The following is a 16,541-nucleotide window of genomic DNA, read 5'->3' on the forward strand; positions in this document are numbered from 1 at the left end:
AGGATACCCCTGTCACATACGGGCCCTGAAAGGGTCATTCTTTCCTCCTATCTACAAAAAATCCAAACCCTGGAGAAAGGGGACAGTAACAGAGTTAGCCCTGAAGAGACTTTAAAATCTTTTCTGGCCTCATCCGTGTCTAGCATATACCCGAGGATGGGGTTACACAAGAAATAAAAGAAAGATCTGACTACCAGTTCACAAATGACCAACAACTCACAACTATATCCAACATTAACCACAGATCTAACCGCCAGGTCCTAAAAAACAAGTGAGGTTTAAATTCTGTCGCTTAAATTGTAGGTGTAAAAGTATGCACGCATGTTTTATGATTTATGCACTTAAGGGCAGATTTTCAAAGCCCTATTTTCAAAAGGCCCGGTGGTATGCGTAAAGCCCCCGGACGCGCGCATGTCCCAGGGCGGGGCAGGGGCGGGACCGAGATCTCCGGCACAGCGGCCTGCATGTTAGCTGGATAACATTAGACCTGATTTAGAACAGGTCTAAAGTTAATCAGGCTTGTGTGGCCGGTTAACTTTCTACTTACCAGCAGCTCTACTCTTTCCCTCCTGATCCCCAAATTTTACATATGGGCCTCTCAGGCCATGTACCTCCTAATCCCAAACCTCTCCTTATACAGGTCGTTGCGAACCCCCCTCCCACACCCACACATTCCTGGTAACATTCATCAGATGGCAGTGCCCTTCCCTTCCCTTCCCCAATCCCTCCCACCCACCCACCCAAAGTATGAGTACTCCTGCCTGCACCCTCCAGACCCCTCCATACAAAAACATAGAAACATAGAAATGATGGCAGAAGAAGACCAAACAGCCCATCCAGTCTGCCCAGCAAGCTTTTCACTTTTTATTTATTTATTTTTCTCATACTTCTGTTAGTCTTGGCTCTTAGTAACCTTTTGGTTCTATTTCCCTTCCACCCCCACCATTAATGTAGAGAGCAGTGTTGGAACTGCATCTAAGTGAATATCTAGCTTAATTAGTTAGGGGTAGTAACTGCCACAAAAAGCAAGCTACACCCATGCTTATTTGTTCACCCAGACTATGTAATTCAGTCCTTGTTGGTTGTTGTCAGTATATAGATTCACTTTTCTTCATTCCCCCTGCCGTTGAAGCAGAGAGCTATGCTGGATATGCGTGAAGTATCGGTTTTCGCCCCTGCCGTTGAAGCAGAGAGCTATGCTGGATATGCATGAAGTATTGGTCTTTCTCCCCTGCCGTTGAAGCAGAAACCTATGCTGGATATGCGTGAAGTATCGGTTTTCGCCCCTGCCGTTGAAGCAGAGAGCTATGCTGGATATGCGTGAAGTATTGGTCTTTCTCCCCTGCCATTGAAGCAGAGAGCTATGCTGGATATGCGTGAAGTATCGGTCTTTCTCCCCTGCCGTTGAAGCAGAGAGCTATGCTGGATATGTATTGAAAGTGAAGTATCAGGCTTATTTGGTTTGGGGTAGTAACTGCCGTAACAAGCAAGCTACTCCCTGCTTTTTGTGAATTCAACTTTTTGTGAATTCAACTTTTCCACATTTCCTCTTGCTGTTGAAGCTTAGACCATTGTTGGAGTCGCATTAACCCTGTGTATGTTTATTGAATAAGGGCATTATCTCCAGGCAGTAGCCATCTTTCCCGCGAGCCACCCACTCTTCATTCACGTCCTCTAGACTTTATGGATCCACAGTGTTTATCCCATGCCCCTTTGAAGTCCTTCACAGTTCTGGTCTTCACCACTTCCTCCGGAAGGGCTTTCCAGGCATCCACTACCCTCTCCATGAAGAAATACTTCCTGACATTGGTTCTGAGTCTTCCTCCCTGGAGTTTCAAATCGTGACCCCTGGTTCTGCTGATTTTCTTCTGACAGAAAAGGTTTATCGTTGTCTTTGGATCATTAAAACCTTTCAAGTATCTGAAAGTCTGTATCATATCACCTCTGCTTCTCCTTTCCTCCAGGGTATACATATTTAGATTCTTCAATCTCTCCTCATAAGTCATTCGATGAAGACCCTCCACCTTTCTGGTCGCCCTTCTCTGGACCGCCTCCATCTTGTCTCTGTCTCTTTGGACATACGGTCTCCAGAACTGAACACAGTACTCCAGGTGAGGCCTCACCAAGGACCTGTACAAGGGGATAATCAATTCCCTTTTCTTACTCGATATTCCTCTCTCTATGCAGCCTAGCATTCTTCTGGCTTTAGCTATCACCTTGTCACATTGTTTCGCTGACTTCAGATCATTAGACACTATCACCCCAAGGTCTCTCTCCTGTTCTGTGCACATCAGCCTCCCCCCCATTGAATACAGTTCATTTGGATTTCCACTCCCCATATGCATGACTCTGCACTTCTTGGCATTTAATCTCAGCTGCCATATCTTCGACCACCCTTCCAGCTTCCTTAAATACCGTCTCATTCTGTCCACTCCTTCTGGAGTGTCCACTCTGTTGCAGATCTTAGTGTCGTCCACAAAAAGACAAATCTTACCTTCTATCCTGTCCGCAATGTCGCTCACAAATATATTGAACAGGACTGGTCCCAACACCGATCCTTGCAGTACACCGCTTAAAACCGCTCTCTCTTCAGAGAGAGTTCCATTTACCATCACACATTGTCTTCTGTCCTTCAACCAGTTTGCAATCCAGGCCACCACCTCGGCACTCACTCCTAAGCTTCTTATTTTATTCACCAGTCTCCTGTGCGGGACCGTATCAAAAGCTTTGCTGAAATCCAAGTGGATGACATCGAGTGCTCTTCCTTGATCCAATTCCTTGGTTACCCAGTCAAAAGAGTCAATCAGATTTGTCTGACAGGACCTTCCCCTGGTGAATCCATGCTGCCTGTGGTCCAGCAATTGTCCCGACTGTAGATATTTCACTATTCTCTCTTTCAACAGCGACTCCATTACTTTTCCCACCACTGAAGTGAGGCTAACCGGTCGGTAGTTACCAGCCTCTTCTCTGTTCCCACTCTTGTGAAGTGGGACCACCACCGCTCTTCTCCAATCACTCGGCACCACTCCCGTTTCTAGGGATCTATTGAACAGGTCACACAGTGGACCTGCCAGCTCATCTCTGAGCTCCCCCAGTATCCTGGGATGAACCTCATCAGGCCCCATGGCTTTGTCCATTTTCAGTTTCTCCAGCTCTTCCCATACATTTTCTACTGTAAATGGAGTTACATCTACTCCACTCCCCTCCAGTTCCTTGCTAAGCAGCGACAGTCCTTCACCAGGGTCCTCTTTAGTGAACACAGAACTGAAGTATTCGTTTAATATTTCTGCCATTTCTTCGTCTCTCTCCACACATTGATCCTTTCCTCCTTTCAATTTCACTATACCACTTTGAACTTTTCTCTTTTCACTGATGTATCTGAAATATATTTTGTCACCTCTCTTTATCTCCGTGGCAATCCTCTCTTCCGCTTGACTTTTTGCCATCTTGATTAATTTCTTCGTCTCCCTCAGTTGTACCAGATATTCTTCTTTGTGCTCCTCCCTTTGGGATCTTTTATATTTCTTGAACGCTGTTCTTTTAGCCTTTATTTTGTCAGCCACCTCCTTTGAGAACCAGATAGGTTTCACTTTTCTTTTGCTTTTCTTTACTTTTCTAACATATAGATTAGTTGTCTTGGTAATTGCTCCTTTTAGATTGGTCCACTGTTGATCCACATCTCTCTCGTTCTCCCACCCTTTTAGTTCTTCCTCCAGGTACTTCCCCATTTCATCAAAGTCCGTGTTTTTGAACTGCAAACTTGGGTCTTTGTGCTTCTTTTCTGTATCCTTTTTGTGATATTAAACCATACCGTTTGATGATCACTGGTGCTGAGATGGGTGCCTACCTGGACATCAGAGATGTTATCTCCATTAGTGAGCACTAAGTCGAGTATAGCTCCTTCTCTCGTGGGTTCCATTACCATTTGTTTGAACAAGGTCTCAATTTACCCACTCCTGGTTATCAAGTGCTCCTGGCAGGGTTTTTATTTTGTATGGAGTGATGGGGGGAGTCTGGAGGAACAGAGGGGTGTGGGCAGGGTGGGAGAGATTGGGGAAGGGAATGGCACTGCTCTCTGCTGTATGCTACCAGGAATATGGGGGGAGGGGACACCCAGAGACCTGTATAAGGAGAGGTTTGGGATTAAGGGGTACATAGCTCCAGTGACCCATATCTAAAATTTGGGGATCGGGAGGGGAAGAGTAGAGCTGCTGGCCCCGGCTGTTTCTTTGCAGTTTCTTTGCTGACAGTGCTATTTACCAAGGAAAGTAGAGAGTTATCCAGCCACACAAGGCCGGATAACTTTAAAACCTAACCAGCTATATTCAAACATAGCCAATTAGGTTTTAAAGTTAGCTAGATACACGTAGCAAGTTAACTTTAAACAAGTCCCTCTGAATATGCGGGACAAGTGTTCCGGCCAACCTTAGCCAGGTAACTTTTCCACTAACCGACCTACTGAATATTGGCCTCTTTATTTCTAGAACTTTGCATACCGAGATTCTTTCCCAAATTGTTTGGGGCTTAACACCATGGATTATGAATCCTGATATATCTTTTTTTTTTTTTTTTGGACCTGGCAATTTCTGACTGATCCTTTGTACTTCCAGCTCATTCGAAACCAGGGCTAAGATCTGGCACCACAAACCTCTGGGCCAGATTCATTAAGGCTTTTCTCCCATCTTGTTTCTCTTCGAAAAACCCTTAGTGGATTAGGTACTTTATTTGCAGCTCCCTGTGATTTTGTCCCCAGTTTTTTTTTATCCCATCACAACTTACATGTAGTTCAGTCTATTTTCAGTGATGATCCTGGGCTGGGGGCCATGCACTGGAGATTTTTCCGGAATCCTGCAATCATGGGCTCTGAATTTAGCCACTAGGTATCACCATTCTTGCCCCCTATCCCCCTGGAGTTGTGAATGCTGCTTCCTCAGCATTCTCAGCCTCAACCGAACCAGGGAGTGGAAGACCCGACCTGGCAATTGAACAGGGAACCTTATAAAATGGTGCTAACTTCTAATTACAAGCCTTTTCAATAAAACAGAGACATTTGACATAATATTTTATTGCACATAGCATAAATGGACAGTTCTTCAGTAATATAAAAAATACATTTTAATACTGTGAGCTAAAAGTTATTTTCAGCTCCTGAGATAACTCAAACTGACATATAGCAGCTTCAATTATTGTTTCAAGGCTTGTACATGTGTAGTGTTGGTAAGCATGAAAGGTTTCAGTTCACAAGGGCAGCTGAAATGCCCTTTACAAACTGACACCACTGATGACGCAGCTACAGAAGTTTCCCATCTGCTATGCTACGAGATGCATCATAAAAAAAATTACATTGTTTAAAAGTGAATGTGTTTTTTCAATAAGGCAAATATTTTTTGTCATAAATTTATACACTATAAAGCATGAGAAAATGTAGGTAAATATATTTACATTTTAGCATGTGTGTGTGGGGGGGTAAGGTTTTGCCTCTCTTTGAATTTCATGAGAGCAATGTTATTATATCGCAGTGAAGGAAAAGATAATGTGATCAGTATTGCTGAGATGATGGGACAATATCCTTGGGTATTTACAAAGTTATCTTGATTGATTGACAGCAAATAACAAATGTGAAAAAAATGAAAATAAAAAGCATAACTAAACTAAACAGATGACTAGCAGGAGCCTTGGCAATGTGCTAGAATGCATTCAACCAAATTCATGAGGATCTGAAGAAATGACTGACACCTCTCTGTAAAGTGGGACATTACTGCATATCTCCAATATGCCAGTGGGGTTTTCAAATGTATATGCATGCGTTTCGCTGTCTCATTACATTCTGTATGGACAAAACCTGGCCTAGAGGTACTAAATTCAAGCTTGTTTGCAGCATTTAGGCATCAGCGGATGGATAAGAAACATGAGAACAAAATGAAATAAATAGTTATCAAACATAAAAAAGAGATATGAGCTGTATGATATTCCTATGATATCCTTTCTGTATAATATTTCTTTGATATTCCAGTTGGTTCAAATATGGCATACATGTTATAAATAAAAAAAAAATGTGGAAGCCCAAAAACAGCCACGCACATATCAAATAAACATAACAAACCAACAGGAACTGGTGGATATGTAAATCACTGACTCATTGGTATTATAAAAGAAATTGCTCGAAACATTTCAAACACATTCCTGCTTGGGCAGAGTTCCTAATCATTTACCAGTGAGATAAAAAATAATGTGTGTGATATATTTTTTAAATTTTTTTATACAAAACAGTCTGTAATTGTCCAACCAGATAACAGTACATAGCTTAGCAATCAGTGGTTAAACCACACAACATCCAGATGCCACTGTCACAAACTAAAAAAAGTCTATGTAAGATTGACTTAAAATGAAGATATTCCTGCAGAAACTCCAGAAGATTCTGACCACATAAGAGCCCAACCATGCCAGTGTTTTGGTGCAGTACGTCTGCATCAGGGACCAATCATGCTGCACTTAAAAAACAAAAATGTTTTATGAAATCATCCCAAAAAAAGAATATAAAGCATTACAACAGTATGACAGGATAACATCTCAATAATTCTCTTGAATAATGGTTCACAAAGGACCTGCCAAAAGAAAAACAAAACTCAATCTATATGCCTTCTTTCCAACTAACAACTTACAAAAATGAACCATTCACTCTCACTGGCAAGAAAACAAAATAGGGTCGGTAACTTTTAAACAGGCATGCGGGTGCACATGTGCGCACGTTTGTCGGCTCGGACCAAGAGACACGGCCATTTTATAACATATGTGCATACATGCATGCATGGTATAAAATAGGCTGAACATGCGCAGATGTGCGTGCGATTTTAAGTAAGCAAGCGCCTATGTATGCAAATGCTGCTTCTACCGCATAAGCAGGGAGATTTTAGTAGACACACACGCCGACTCAATTACCAGTTTGTTCCCAGTTCGCCCAGGTAATGGATAGGTCTTCCTAACCCCCTTAGTTGAATAGCCTCCCTTTTACCCTATTAACCCTGACCTTTAAAACTCTGCTCAATTCTTTACTTTTTTTTGTTTTCTGACTTACCCGCCATCCATAGCAGAAGTAACGTTACCCAGCAGGGGACCCCGGTGAATGCTTGTGTGCATAAGCATTTACGAGCTGGTTTCATTGAAACATACAGGAACGCCAATGCAGCCACCCAGACCATGCCCCGCCCCTTTTTTGAGGACTTTTTTTGTGCACGGCGCCTTCTAAAATCTGTGCGACGCACGCCGACCCAACTTGTGCGTGTACCTCCCAGTTTTGGTGCTTGAGAGGCTTTTAAAATTCATCTGTAAATGCACACACCCTACAGGGGTGTATTAAACGTGAATAAATCACTGTTCTTGAAGTAGATGCAAATCATGATCTCCACCCCAATATCACAAATATCAAGAAGGTTAAATCCGTCAACCCTTATTATGACGAAGTCCAGTCCTGTAGAAGTGGAGCTTCAAGAGGGCCACTCTGTATGCAACTCAAATGTTCCAGTTTTCTTAACTAATTAAAAGAGTACAAACATGCAGCACATTTTCCACATAGGACATGGCCTTTACATGGTGAGAAAACAAATGATATGCTGATTGTACTAAAACATCTTTTGTATGCTTGACGAATAACATTCTGTGGGTATTCCCAGCTTGCTTCATTACCATAGGCTATAGTTTAAACTCAACAGTAAAAAAACACTGGCAGCATAAACAAAGAACAGAAATAAGCCTCAATCTTTTGATCAAAAGTTTTTTTCCTTTGCATCTACAATTTGTTTGATAAATTTTAATTGTTTACAGAGATTTGTTTGTGTTCTTCAGTTGAAATCATTTTTTTCTACACAGTCAGCACCTAACGATGATTGTTCTATTTGTGTACAAATCCTCACAGTGGGTCCCTCCAGGTCATGTAGACCCTTTAGTTCATATGGACTTTAGAAACAAATGGAGCAAAAATCTGCCTGTAAAATTTGATAGCCATTTCAATAATGAACTCTTTGAAGAAATAGTAGGATGTCCCAGGGGGCGTCACAATGAATCTGTGAATTGTCAAGAAAAATCTATCATTAATATGAATATCACTCATGGTTTTCAGAATTTGACATGGAGGCAGCATTTGGCTCTACAGTCTCTAAGGCAGGACTTTGCCATCAACATCAAACCCGCTGAAAAGGAAGGTGTGATAATGGTTATGAACTGGACAGATTACATACAAGAAATTGATAGTTGGTTGACACTGGTTTTTATTTGGCTTTGGATGATGACCCTCAACACAGAATTAAAATCTAGGATTGATGATTTTTTGCAACAAAGACACAATTATGGAAGCATTACATCTAGAGAGTTGGTCTTTTGAGTGTGCCACATCCTATTTGCCCAGTATTTTACATATTACCAAAAAATCCAGAATTATTGTGGCACACCTGGACATCCTATTATTTCTTCAAAGGGTTCCCTATTAGAAAGGCTATCAACTTTTATTTACAAATGTTTTCATCCATTTGTTTCTAAAGTCCATCCTACATCTGGGATTCTTGTGATATGATTATTACTTTGGAAGCTGTCCCTAGGCCTTTTGACTCTATCATGCTGGTGACTATTGATTGATATTACTTCTTTGTATACCAACATATCCCAAGATGATGCAATTGAGGCAATTCGTCAAACATTGCATTCTAGAGTGTTACTGTTCGTGCTCCATCTGTTTTTTTTGTGTCATCTTGCCAAGTTTGCTTACAAAGAAAATGTTTTTATGTTTAATAGTAAATTTTTCTAGCAAATAAAAGGGACACTGGGTCACAATGTACCAAACCTGTACATGGCTCACTGTGAATATAAATGGCTGGGGTTTTCCCATTTGGTACCTACATTTAATTGTGGAACCATTAAATTGATAACAGTAATGAAGAACCCTCTTTCCTATTCTCTCAAATTATCAGACGCACTTGTTAGTGACCGTCATAATAGGCATCATTGTGTAGTGATGTATACCATTGTCACTCTGCCTTATGCTTAATCATAGGTCAGTCCATAAGTCATTCTCAATACTTTTTTTGTATATTTTTATGCTTAATTCACCCAAGTGGTTTTTAAAATACTGACAAACGTGCTTTTAACTAACTTCACCGATTGGAAAAAATTCTGGGTTAGCAATCATTAACCAAACTTATCTGGATATCGCCATTAATCTTGGTGTTGCTTCTTCTTCTCTTTAACCACCAAACACGAACTTGGTGCCCCCAAATTTTCAGCAATATGTATATTCACTAGGGATGTGAATCGTTTTAGGACGATTAAAATTATCGTCCGATAATTTTAATATCGTCTTAAACCGTTATGGAACACAATACAATAGAGATTCTAACGATTTATCGTTATAAATCGTTAGAATCGTGAGCCGGCACACTAAAACCCGCTAAAACCCATCCCCGACCCTTTAAATTAAATCCCCCACCCTCCCAAACCCCCCCCAAATAACTTAAACATTTCCTTGCCAAATCCTACCTCCTTCAATCCCCCACCCTCCCGAATGACTTAAATTACCTGGGGGTCCGGAACGGCAGCGGTCCGGAACGGGCTCCTGCTACTGAATCTTGTTGTCTTCGGCCGGCGCCATTTTCCAAAATGGCGCCGAAAAATGGCGGCGGCCATAGACCAACAGGATTCGACGGCAGGAGGTCCTTCCGGACCCCCGCTGGACTTTTGGCAAGTCTTGTGGGGGTCAGGAGGCCCCCCCCAAGCTGGCCAAAAGTTCCTGGAGGTCCAGCGGGGGTCAGGGAGTGATTTCCCGCCGCAAATCGTTTTCCGTACGGAAAATGGCGCCGGCAGGAGATCGACTGCAGGAGGTCGTTCAGCGAGGGTTCCGGCGCCTCGCTGAATGACCTCCTGCAGTCGATCTCCTGCCGGCGCCATTTTCCGTACGGAAAACGATTCGCGGCGGGAAATCGCTCCCTGACCCCCGCTGGACCTCCAGGAACTTTTGGCCAGCTTGGGGGGGGCCTCCTGACCCCCACAAGACTTGCCAAAAGTCCAGCGGGGGTCCGGAAGGACCTCCTGCCGTCGAATCCTGTTGGTCTATGGCCGCTGCCATTTTTCGGCGCCATTTTGGAAAATGGCGCCGCCCGAAGACAACAAGATTCAGTAGCAGGAGCCCGTTCCGGACCGCTGCCGTTCCGGACCGCCGCTGGACCACCAGGTAATTTAAGTCATTTGGGGGGGGTTCGGGAGGGTGGGGGATTTAATTTAAAGGGTCGGGGGTGGGTTTTAGCGGATTTTAACGATATATCACGATATTTTACCCCCCCAAACGGCAACAATACTATTCCCTCCCCCTCCCAGCCGAAATCGATCGTTAAGACGATCGAGGACACGATTCACATCTCTAATATTCACCACATTGCTGTTATATGCCCGACACTGTACAATGTTTCGGACTTTCATCAAGTCCTTCTTCAAGGGCGTGATTCATTCCACAGCATGGCGTATCGGTGAAGTTAAAGTTAAAAGCACGTTTGTCAGTATTTTAAAAACCACTTGGGTGAATTAAACATAAAAATATACAAAAAAAGTATTGAGGATGACTTATGGACTGACCTATGATTAAGCATAAGGCAGAGTGACAATGGTATACATCACCACACAATGATGCCTATTATGACGGTCACTAACAAGCGCGTCTGATAATTTGAGAGAATAGGAAAGAGGGTTCTTCATTACTGTTATTAAGATTATTCTGGACCCGTTTCCATCTTAATATTCGTGTCTCCCTGAGCATTACCTAAGTGATTTCACCATTAAATTGATAACATCTTTCTGTTATGGACTGGGAATTCATCACAACTTCATGCTTTTTGGAGTGGTTAAATTCATGTGATGTAAATCTACACTTGATCCACTCAGCTAGTATTAGTACTAGAGATAACACTATTTCTGTGTCTGCAGTGGTTTTCAATTTTCTATTTTCTGCAAGACAGCATCCTATAATAGTATTTTGAAGTATTTGAGTTGTCATACTCTCAGACTATGGAATAATTAATCTACTGGACAATTTCTTGGTTTACATCACCTGTGTTCTTCTACTGTTGAGTTCAAATTATGGGGTATGGAAATAAAGCTTTGATAACTGGAATTACCCACAGTACATTATTTCCCAAGCATACAAAAGAGCTAGATGGGTTAATAGAGAGCTCCTTATGCATCCAACATGAAAGTTGCCTAAATCCCAAATAGTTTGCATTCTGCCCTACTCAATACATATTCATTTGGGGCAGTACACCATAAGGAAACACTGCAGCATTTTGCAGCTGCCTGAAGCACTTCATTCTCCTCCTTTGTTCACTTTACAAAAAGCTCCTAATATTCGGGATGTTTTAGTACCATTTCTTTTGGGACCAGTAATGAATTTGTGTTATCGGTTCTTATATCTTGTAATAAAGAAGGATTCATATATGTGATCTGGTGCCCCTGTACTCTTTTTTACATAGGAAAGACAAAATGGATTATCAGGTTAAAAATACTGGATAATTGGAGTTGCAATCAGAGGGGCCATCTTGAAACTCTGTTTGTACCTCACTGGACTTTGTCACAACATGGGTTGACAAATTTAACCTTCATGGTATTGGAACACCCTAATAAAAATATTTGGAATGGAGATCATGATTTGTGACTACTTTCACAAGAACAGGGGTTTTCTCACAAATGTAATATAGTTTCTCCTGTGGGATTAAATAAGGAGATTGAGTGGGCTACTTTTTTACCAATAATTTTTTTTACAAAAATGTTTATTATATTTTATTAATTTTGAAGATTGTTTATCTTTAGAATTTGTACTTTTAATACCTTGTGGTCCATCTTGTATGTGTTTGAGCATTTAATTTTGTGATCGGCTCATTTTTGTGAATCACTGGTTGGTGACTGGCTGACTTCAGGTTGAGTTTGGCTTTTAAACTGGCTGGTGCTTTGTGAGCCATTATTCAAGAGAATTTCTGAGATGTTTGTCCATTCATACTGTCATAAGTCTCATCACTGAGTACTGATGCTTTATAGTCTTTTATTGAGTCTTTTTTTTTTTATAAAACATTTTTATTTTTAGGTCAGATATGGTTGGCCCCTGACACAGGCACATTGTGCTGAAATACTTGCAGTGCTGGGTTCTTTTGTAATCATAATCGTCTGGCATTTCTTCCAGAAGACCTACATTTGAAGGCAGTACTTCGTAGTTGTTTTTAGTCTGAGACAGTGACTTCTGGTTGCTGTGCAGTTTAAACAGTGATTGCCAAACTATATACTGTTATCTAATTGGGCCATTACAGACTGTTTTGCATATAAAAATGTATAAAACATATCACACATATTATTGTTTATCTGCTAAATTCATAAATATGCCCACATAGGCATGTGTTTGAAGTGTCATGAGTGATTTTTTTTTCTGATACCATGAGTCAGTGATATACATATCCATTAGTTCCTGTTGGTTTGTTATGGAACACAAACATTTTATCAAGTATTACATTATTCTATTAACTGTAAAAGAAAAGATAAGCTAATATGATCTGCATAGAACCAAAGCACTTAAAACAGTTTTGCAACTAAAAAAATATTAGTTGCTGTCGGTAGATTAAAACATGAGTAATAAAGTATCATACAATATCTGTATACAAGGCTGTGGTACTTTGGTTCACAAATGCAGCACATAGAACTCAATTGGTAGTGTTGGACTGTCATTACATTACATCACAGTAATCTTATCAGATCTTTGATTGCAGTGGTGAATATTTTGCTAAATTATAAAATGCTTCCAGTATTACACCGAGTCTATTTTCACCTGGTTGTTGTTTGTCAGCATTGGTGATGGCTTGCTTTTATTAATCCTTTCAGCTGCATCATTGGAGCTCTCTATGAAGAAGATCTTTGCTGTACAAATAGAAACAATAATCTTCTTGTATTCTCTTCTGAAATTTTGATTTAGTAATCCATATACAATAGCATTAAGGCAGCTGTTGAAATATGCCATGTAATAACTGCCAACAAACAACCACTCTGGAATTCTAGGAATAATTGTCTCTGGATTGACAGCCACTGCAAGGCCTATAAAATTCAAAGGAGCCCAGCAGACTGCAAACAGAACAAACACCACAAACATGGTGACAAAATTCCTTAAGTCATGTGGTTTCAGTTTAGGTTTATTGTCTGGTTTAACTCTTCTTCTCACCTGAATAACTAAGATCCATATTCTTAAGTAGCAGAAGGTAACTATGGATATAGGAAGAATAAAATGAAAAAACACCACTGCTATGGTATATGCTGAGCTGACAGACTGTGCAAAGGTGCAGGAGTAGACTCTGGGGTCATATTGTAATGAGCCAACAAACAAATTTGGTATAATGGCTATCAATGTCAACATCCAGATCAGAATGATGTAACACAGAGAATTTTTGTCACTGTACAATTTGTCATATTTGAGACTGTGGCAAATGTAGCAATAGCGGTTGATAGCGATGCCGGTAATGTTGAAAATAGATCCAATGACACTTATTCCCATCAAGAAACCACTGATCTGGCAGTGCAGATATCCCAGATTCCATCCTTTGTGAAATATAGATGTCAAGACCAGAGGGTATGGATAGATTGCCACAACTAGGTCTGCAATGGCCAGACTTATAACAAATCTATTTCCTGCAAAAGAATTAAAAAATACATATGTCAATGTCATTGTTTACCTTTTTTTCACTTTAAGATATTCTTTAGTGCAGAATTCCAGTAGCCATATTGGTTCAGGAGAGAAATGGATTCTATAAATGATGCAACATATTTGATTGGAATTATCCAAACAAGTCATATCTGAAGAAGAGACCTATCTAATCTTAAAAACTCATATTCAATATATTTGAGAAAATTAATAACTATTAAAAGTTTCAAATGTCTGAAGCTTCAAATGAGAGACGGCATAACAGAAATTACATTTCTGACTTACCATTTTAAATTCTTGCACTTCAGAAAATAAAATTCCATAATTTTCTTTGTAACATTTGTTATTTATTTGTAAGATTTGCTATTTTAGTTTTTGCAGTTATTTAAAAGAAGTCGAGATCCAGAGAATCAGGCCAAGAGTGGATGAAAACATACAGAAGACACTGTAGAAAACTGACAGGACAAGGTTGGACAAGGAAGGATGGACAAGGAAGTCTAGAGAAGACATGGCTGGATGAGGCAAGCTGGACGAGGCAAGGCTGGAGAAATAAGGAATTAGGAACACTGGAACGCTGTGGCAACACGCACTGCTACTAGACAGGAGACCAGTTGCTGAGGCAATGACAGGGAGCGTAACTTAACAAGCTTAAGTTAAGAAGTCCTGCTGACATCATCTCCGGGCACCTCAGTACCTTTCCCACCAAAGGCCCTTTAAATATAGGTCTGTATCGAGCATGCATGTCTAACGGAAGGGCCCAAAGCAGCTGGAAGATGGTGGTGTCCAGCTGAGCTGTGCGACGCAGTCCCGGCCACAGGAGGTGGCATTCCAGGCATGGAGATGCTGGTGTGGCATCAGGGGTGACAGAGGAGGTTTGCAGAGACATCCAGCAAGTTGCTGAATGTGACACAGGCTGGGCAATCCTCTTCAAATGCCCCACCTCTCTGCAATAATAACATAACTTGGGTTGTGACTAGGAATGTGCATTTTCTTAAAATGAATGCCAAATCCACAACGAATAAGCCAATTTTGTTTCATTCATGGACCCCTGAATAAGAATGGGCAGTTCTTGAATGAAACATATGACATTTTAATTTGTTTTTGCTTGCATAGCATATAATGGGCTTCATTGTATTCCATGCAACCTTTGTTTTCCTATGGAGTTCTCTGTGGCTGATCAAGTGGAAGTCTCCATAGCAACCAGCCCTTACCTGTGACTCATGAGTGACCTAATAGCCTTGTCATCATGTGTCAGCAAGGAAACCTGAATGAAGCATTTTTCCAATTTAGCCAATCACTGCTCTATGGAACCGCTGATGCTGACCCTAAGCGCTGAGCCAGGGCTAACTTCTTTGCATTTGCTCTTGGTGGTTCACTACTAAAGAGTTGTATGCTTCTTTGCTGAGCTCTCTGTCTCTGATAGAGATTTTCTACAACAATCTTCTTATTTAAACAATAGAAACACTGAAAATCCTTTGCCTGCTGTGTTCTTCTGCACTGTCATTCCCACTGCAAAAGAAAGGCTTGTGTTCTCACAGCCTTTCTCCCCTTTGGGGGAATCAGTTGGAAGTGATAGGGATAGGGAAGTGGGAACTAGTTGCAGTGGACCAGCTGCCTATGCCATGCTGCCCAAGATAGAGACCTTTTCCCCTCTGTTTGGGTGTTGTATGGAGATACCAGAAATATTACTATTGTATGCAGCGAAATATGAATACTGACTCCACAAGATGGACATTGACATGTATTTCAGGAGAAATACAAAGATGAGGAACTTTGGTCAGAATAACAATATGTGACTAAATTATCTGATCTGCCTGTTTTTACCAGGGAATACAGCTTCTCTCCATCAATACTGACTTAAGAACAGCCCAGGTATGTGTTAGGGACAGTTCCTAAATCTGATTGGAAATAAGAACAGATCCAAGAAGAGTGAGCTTATTGGGCAGGTGAACTGCTGAGACAAGGTCAGCTCAGAGGAACAAATGACACAGGACTGAAATCACGCACCTTGGGCAGGAGTTGCAATGCAGCAGGAGCAAGCAGGTGTCGGAATGGGAAGTCCATCTATTTGAAATAAAGGAGAGACCCCTTTTTTATGCTCTTATTTGACTATGCATGAGCTCTTGCATATGCATTTCCTGCTTGTTAAAAGTAACAGGAAAGGAGGGCGAGAGGAGAAGGAGGATACTAAATTACCTGCTTCACAGCTGCTGTGCTTTCCGGGGGTAAGCAGTTTTGTTGGCCCCGACGGTGCTAAGATCTCCAGCCTGCGACTGACGCCGCCGGAGGGGTGTGGCTGTGCCCGGACCCGGAAGTGGGACTGTATAAGAGACTCTCTCCCTTTCACTCCTCTGAGGGTGAGAGGAGAAGGAGGATACTAAATTACCTGCTTCGCAGCTGCTGTGCTTTCCGGGAGTAAGCAGTTTTGTTGGCCCCGATGGTGCTAAGATCTCCAGCCTGCGACTGACGCCGCCGGAGGGGCGTGGCTGTGCCCGGACCCGGAAGTGGGACTGTATAAGAGACTCTCTCCCTTTCACTCCTCTGAGGGCGAGAGGAGAAGGAGGATACTAAATTACCTGCTTCGCAGCTGCTGTGCTTTCCGGGGGTAAGCAGTTTTGTTGGCCCCGATGGTGCTAAGATCTCCAGCCTGCGACTGACGCCGCCGGAGGGGCGTGGCTGTGCCCGGACCCGGAAGTGGGACTGTATAAGAGACTCTCTCCCTTTCACTCCTCTGAGGGCGAGAGGAGAAGGAGGATACTAAATTACCTGCTTCGCAGCTGCTGTGCTTTCCGGGGGTAAGCAGTTTTGTTGGCCCCGACGGTGCTAAGATCTC

General features: G+C 41.8%; 1 protein-coding gene across 1 annotated transcript in view; it reads right to left on the reverse strand.

The window, feature by feature from the left end:
- Positions 1-12,823: 12,823 nt before the first annotated feature.
- Positions 12,824-16,541, reverse strand: part of MTNR1A (melatonin receptor 1A) — a 144,557-nt gene continuing 140,839 nt past the window's right edge. The window contains exon 2 of the mRNA XM_029586947.1: positions 12,824-13,695. Within this exon, the coding sequence (XP_029442807.1) occupies positions 12,824-13,695 (872 nt within the window). The remainder of the gene's footprint in view (positions 13,696-16,541) is intronic.

This window comes from Rhinatrema bivittatum, chromosome 1 (genome assembly GCF_901001135.1).
Source record: "Rhinatrema bivittatum chromosome 1, aRhiBiv1.1, whole genome shotgun sequence".
Classification (NCBI taxonomy): domain Eukaryota; kingdom Metazoa; phylum Chordata; class Amphibia; order Gymnophiona; family Rhinatrematidae; genus Rhinatrema; species Rhinatrema bivittatum.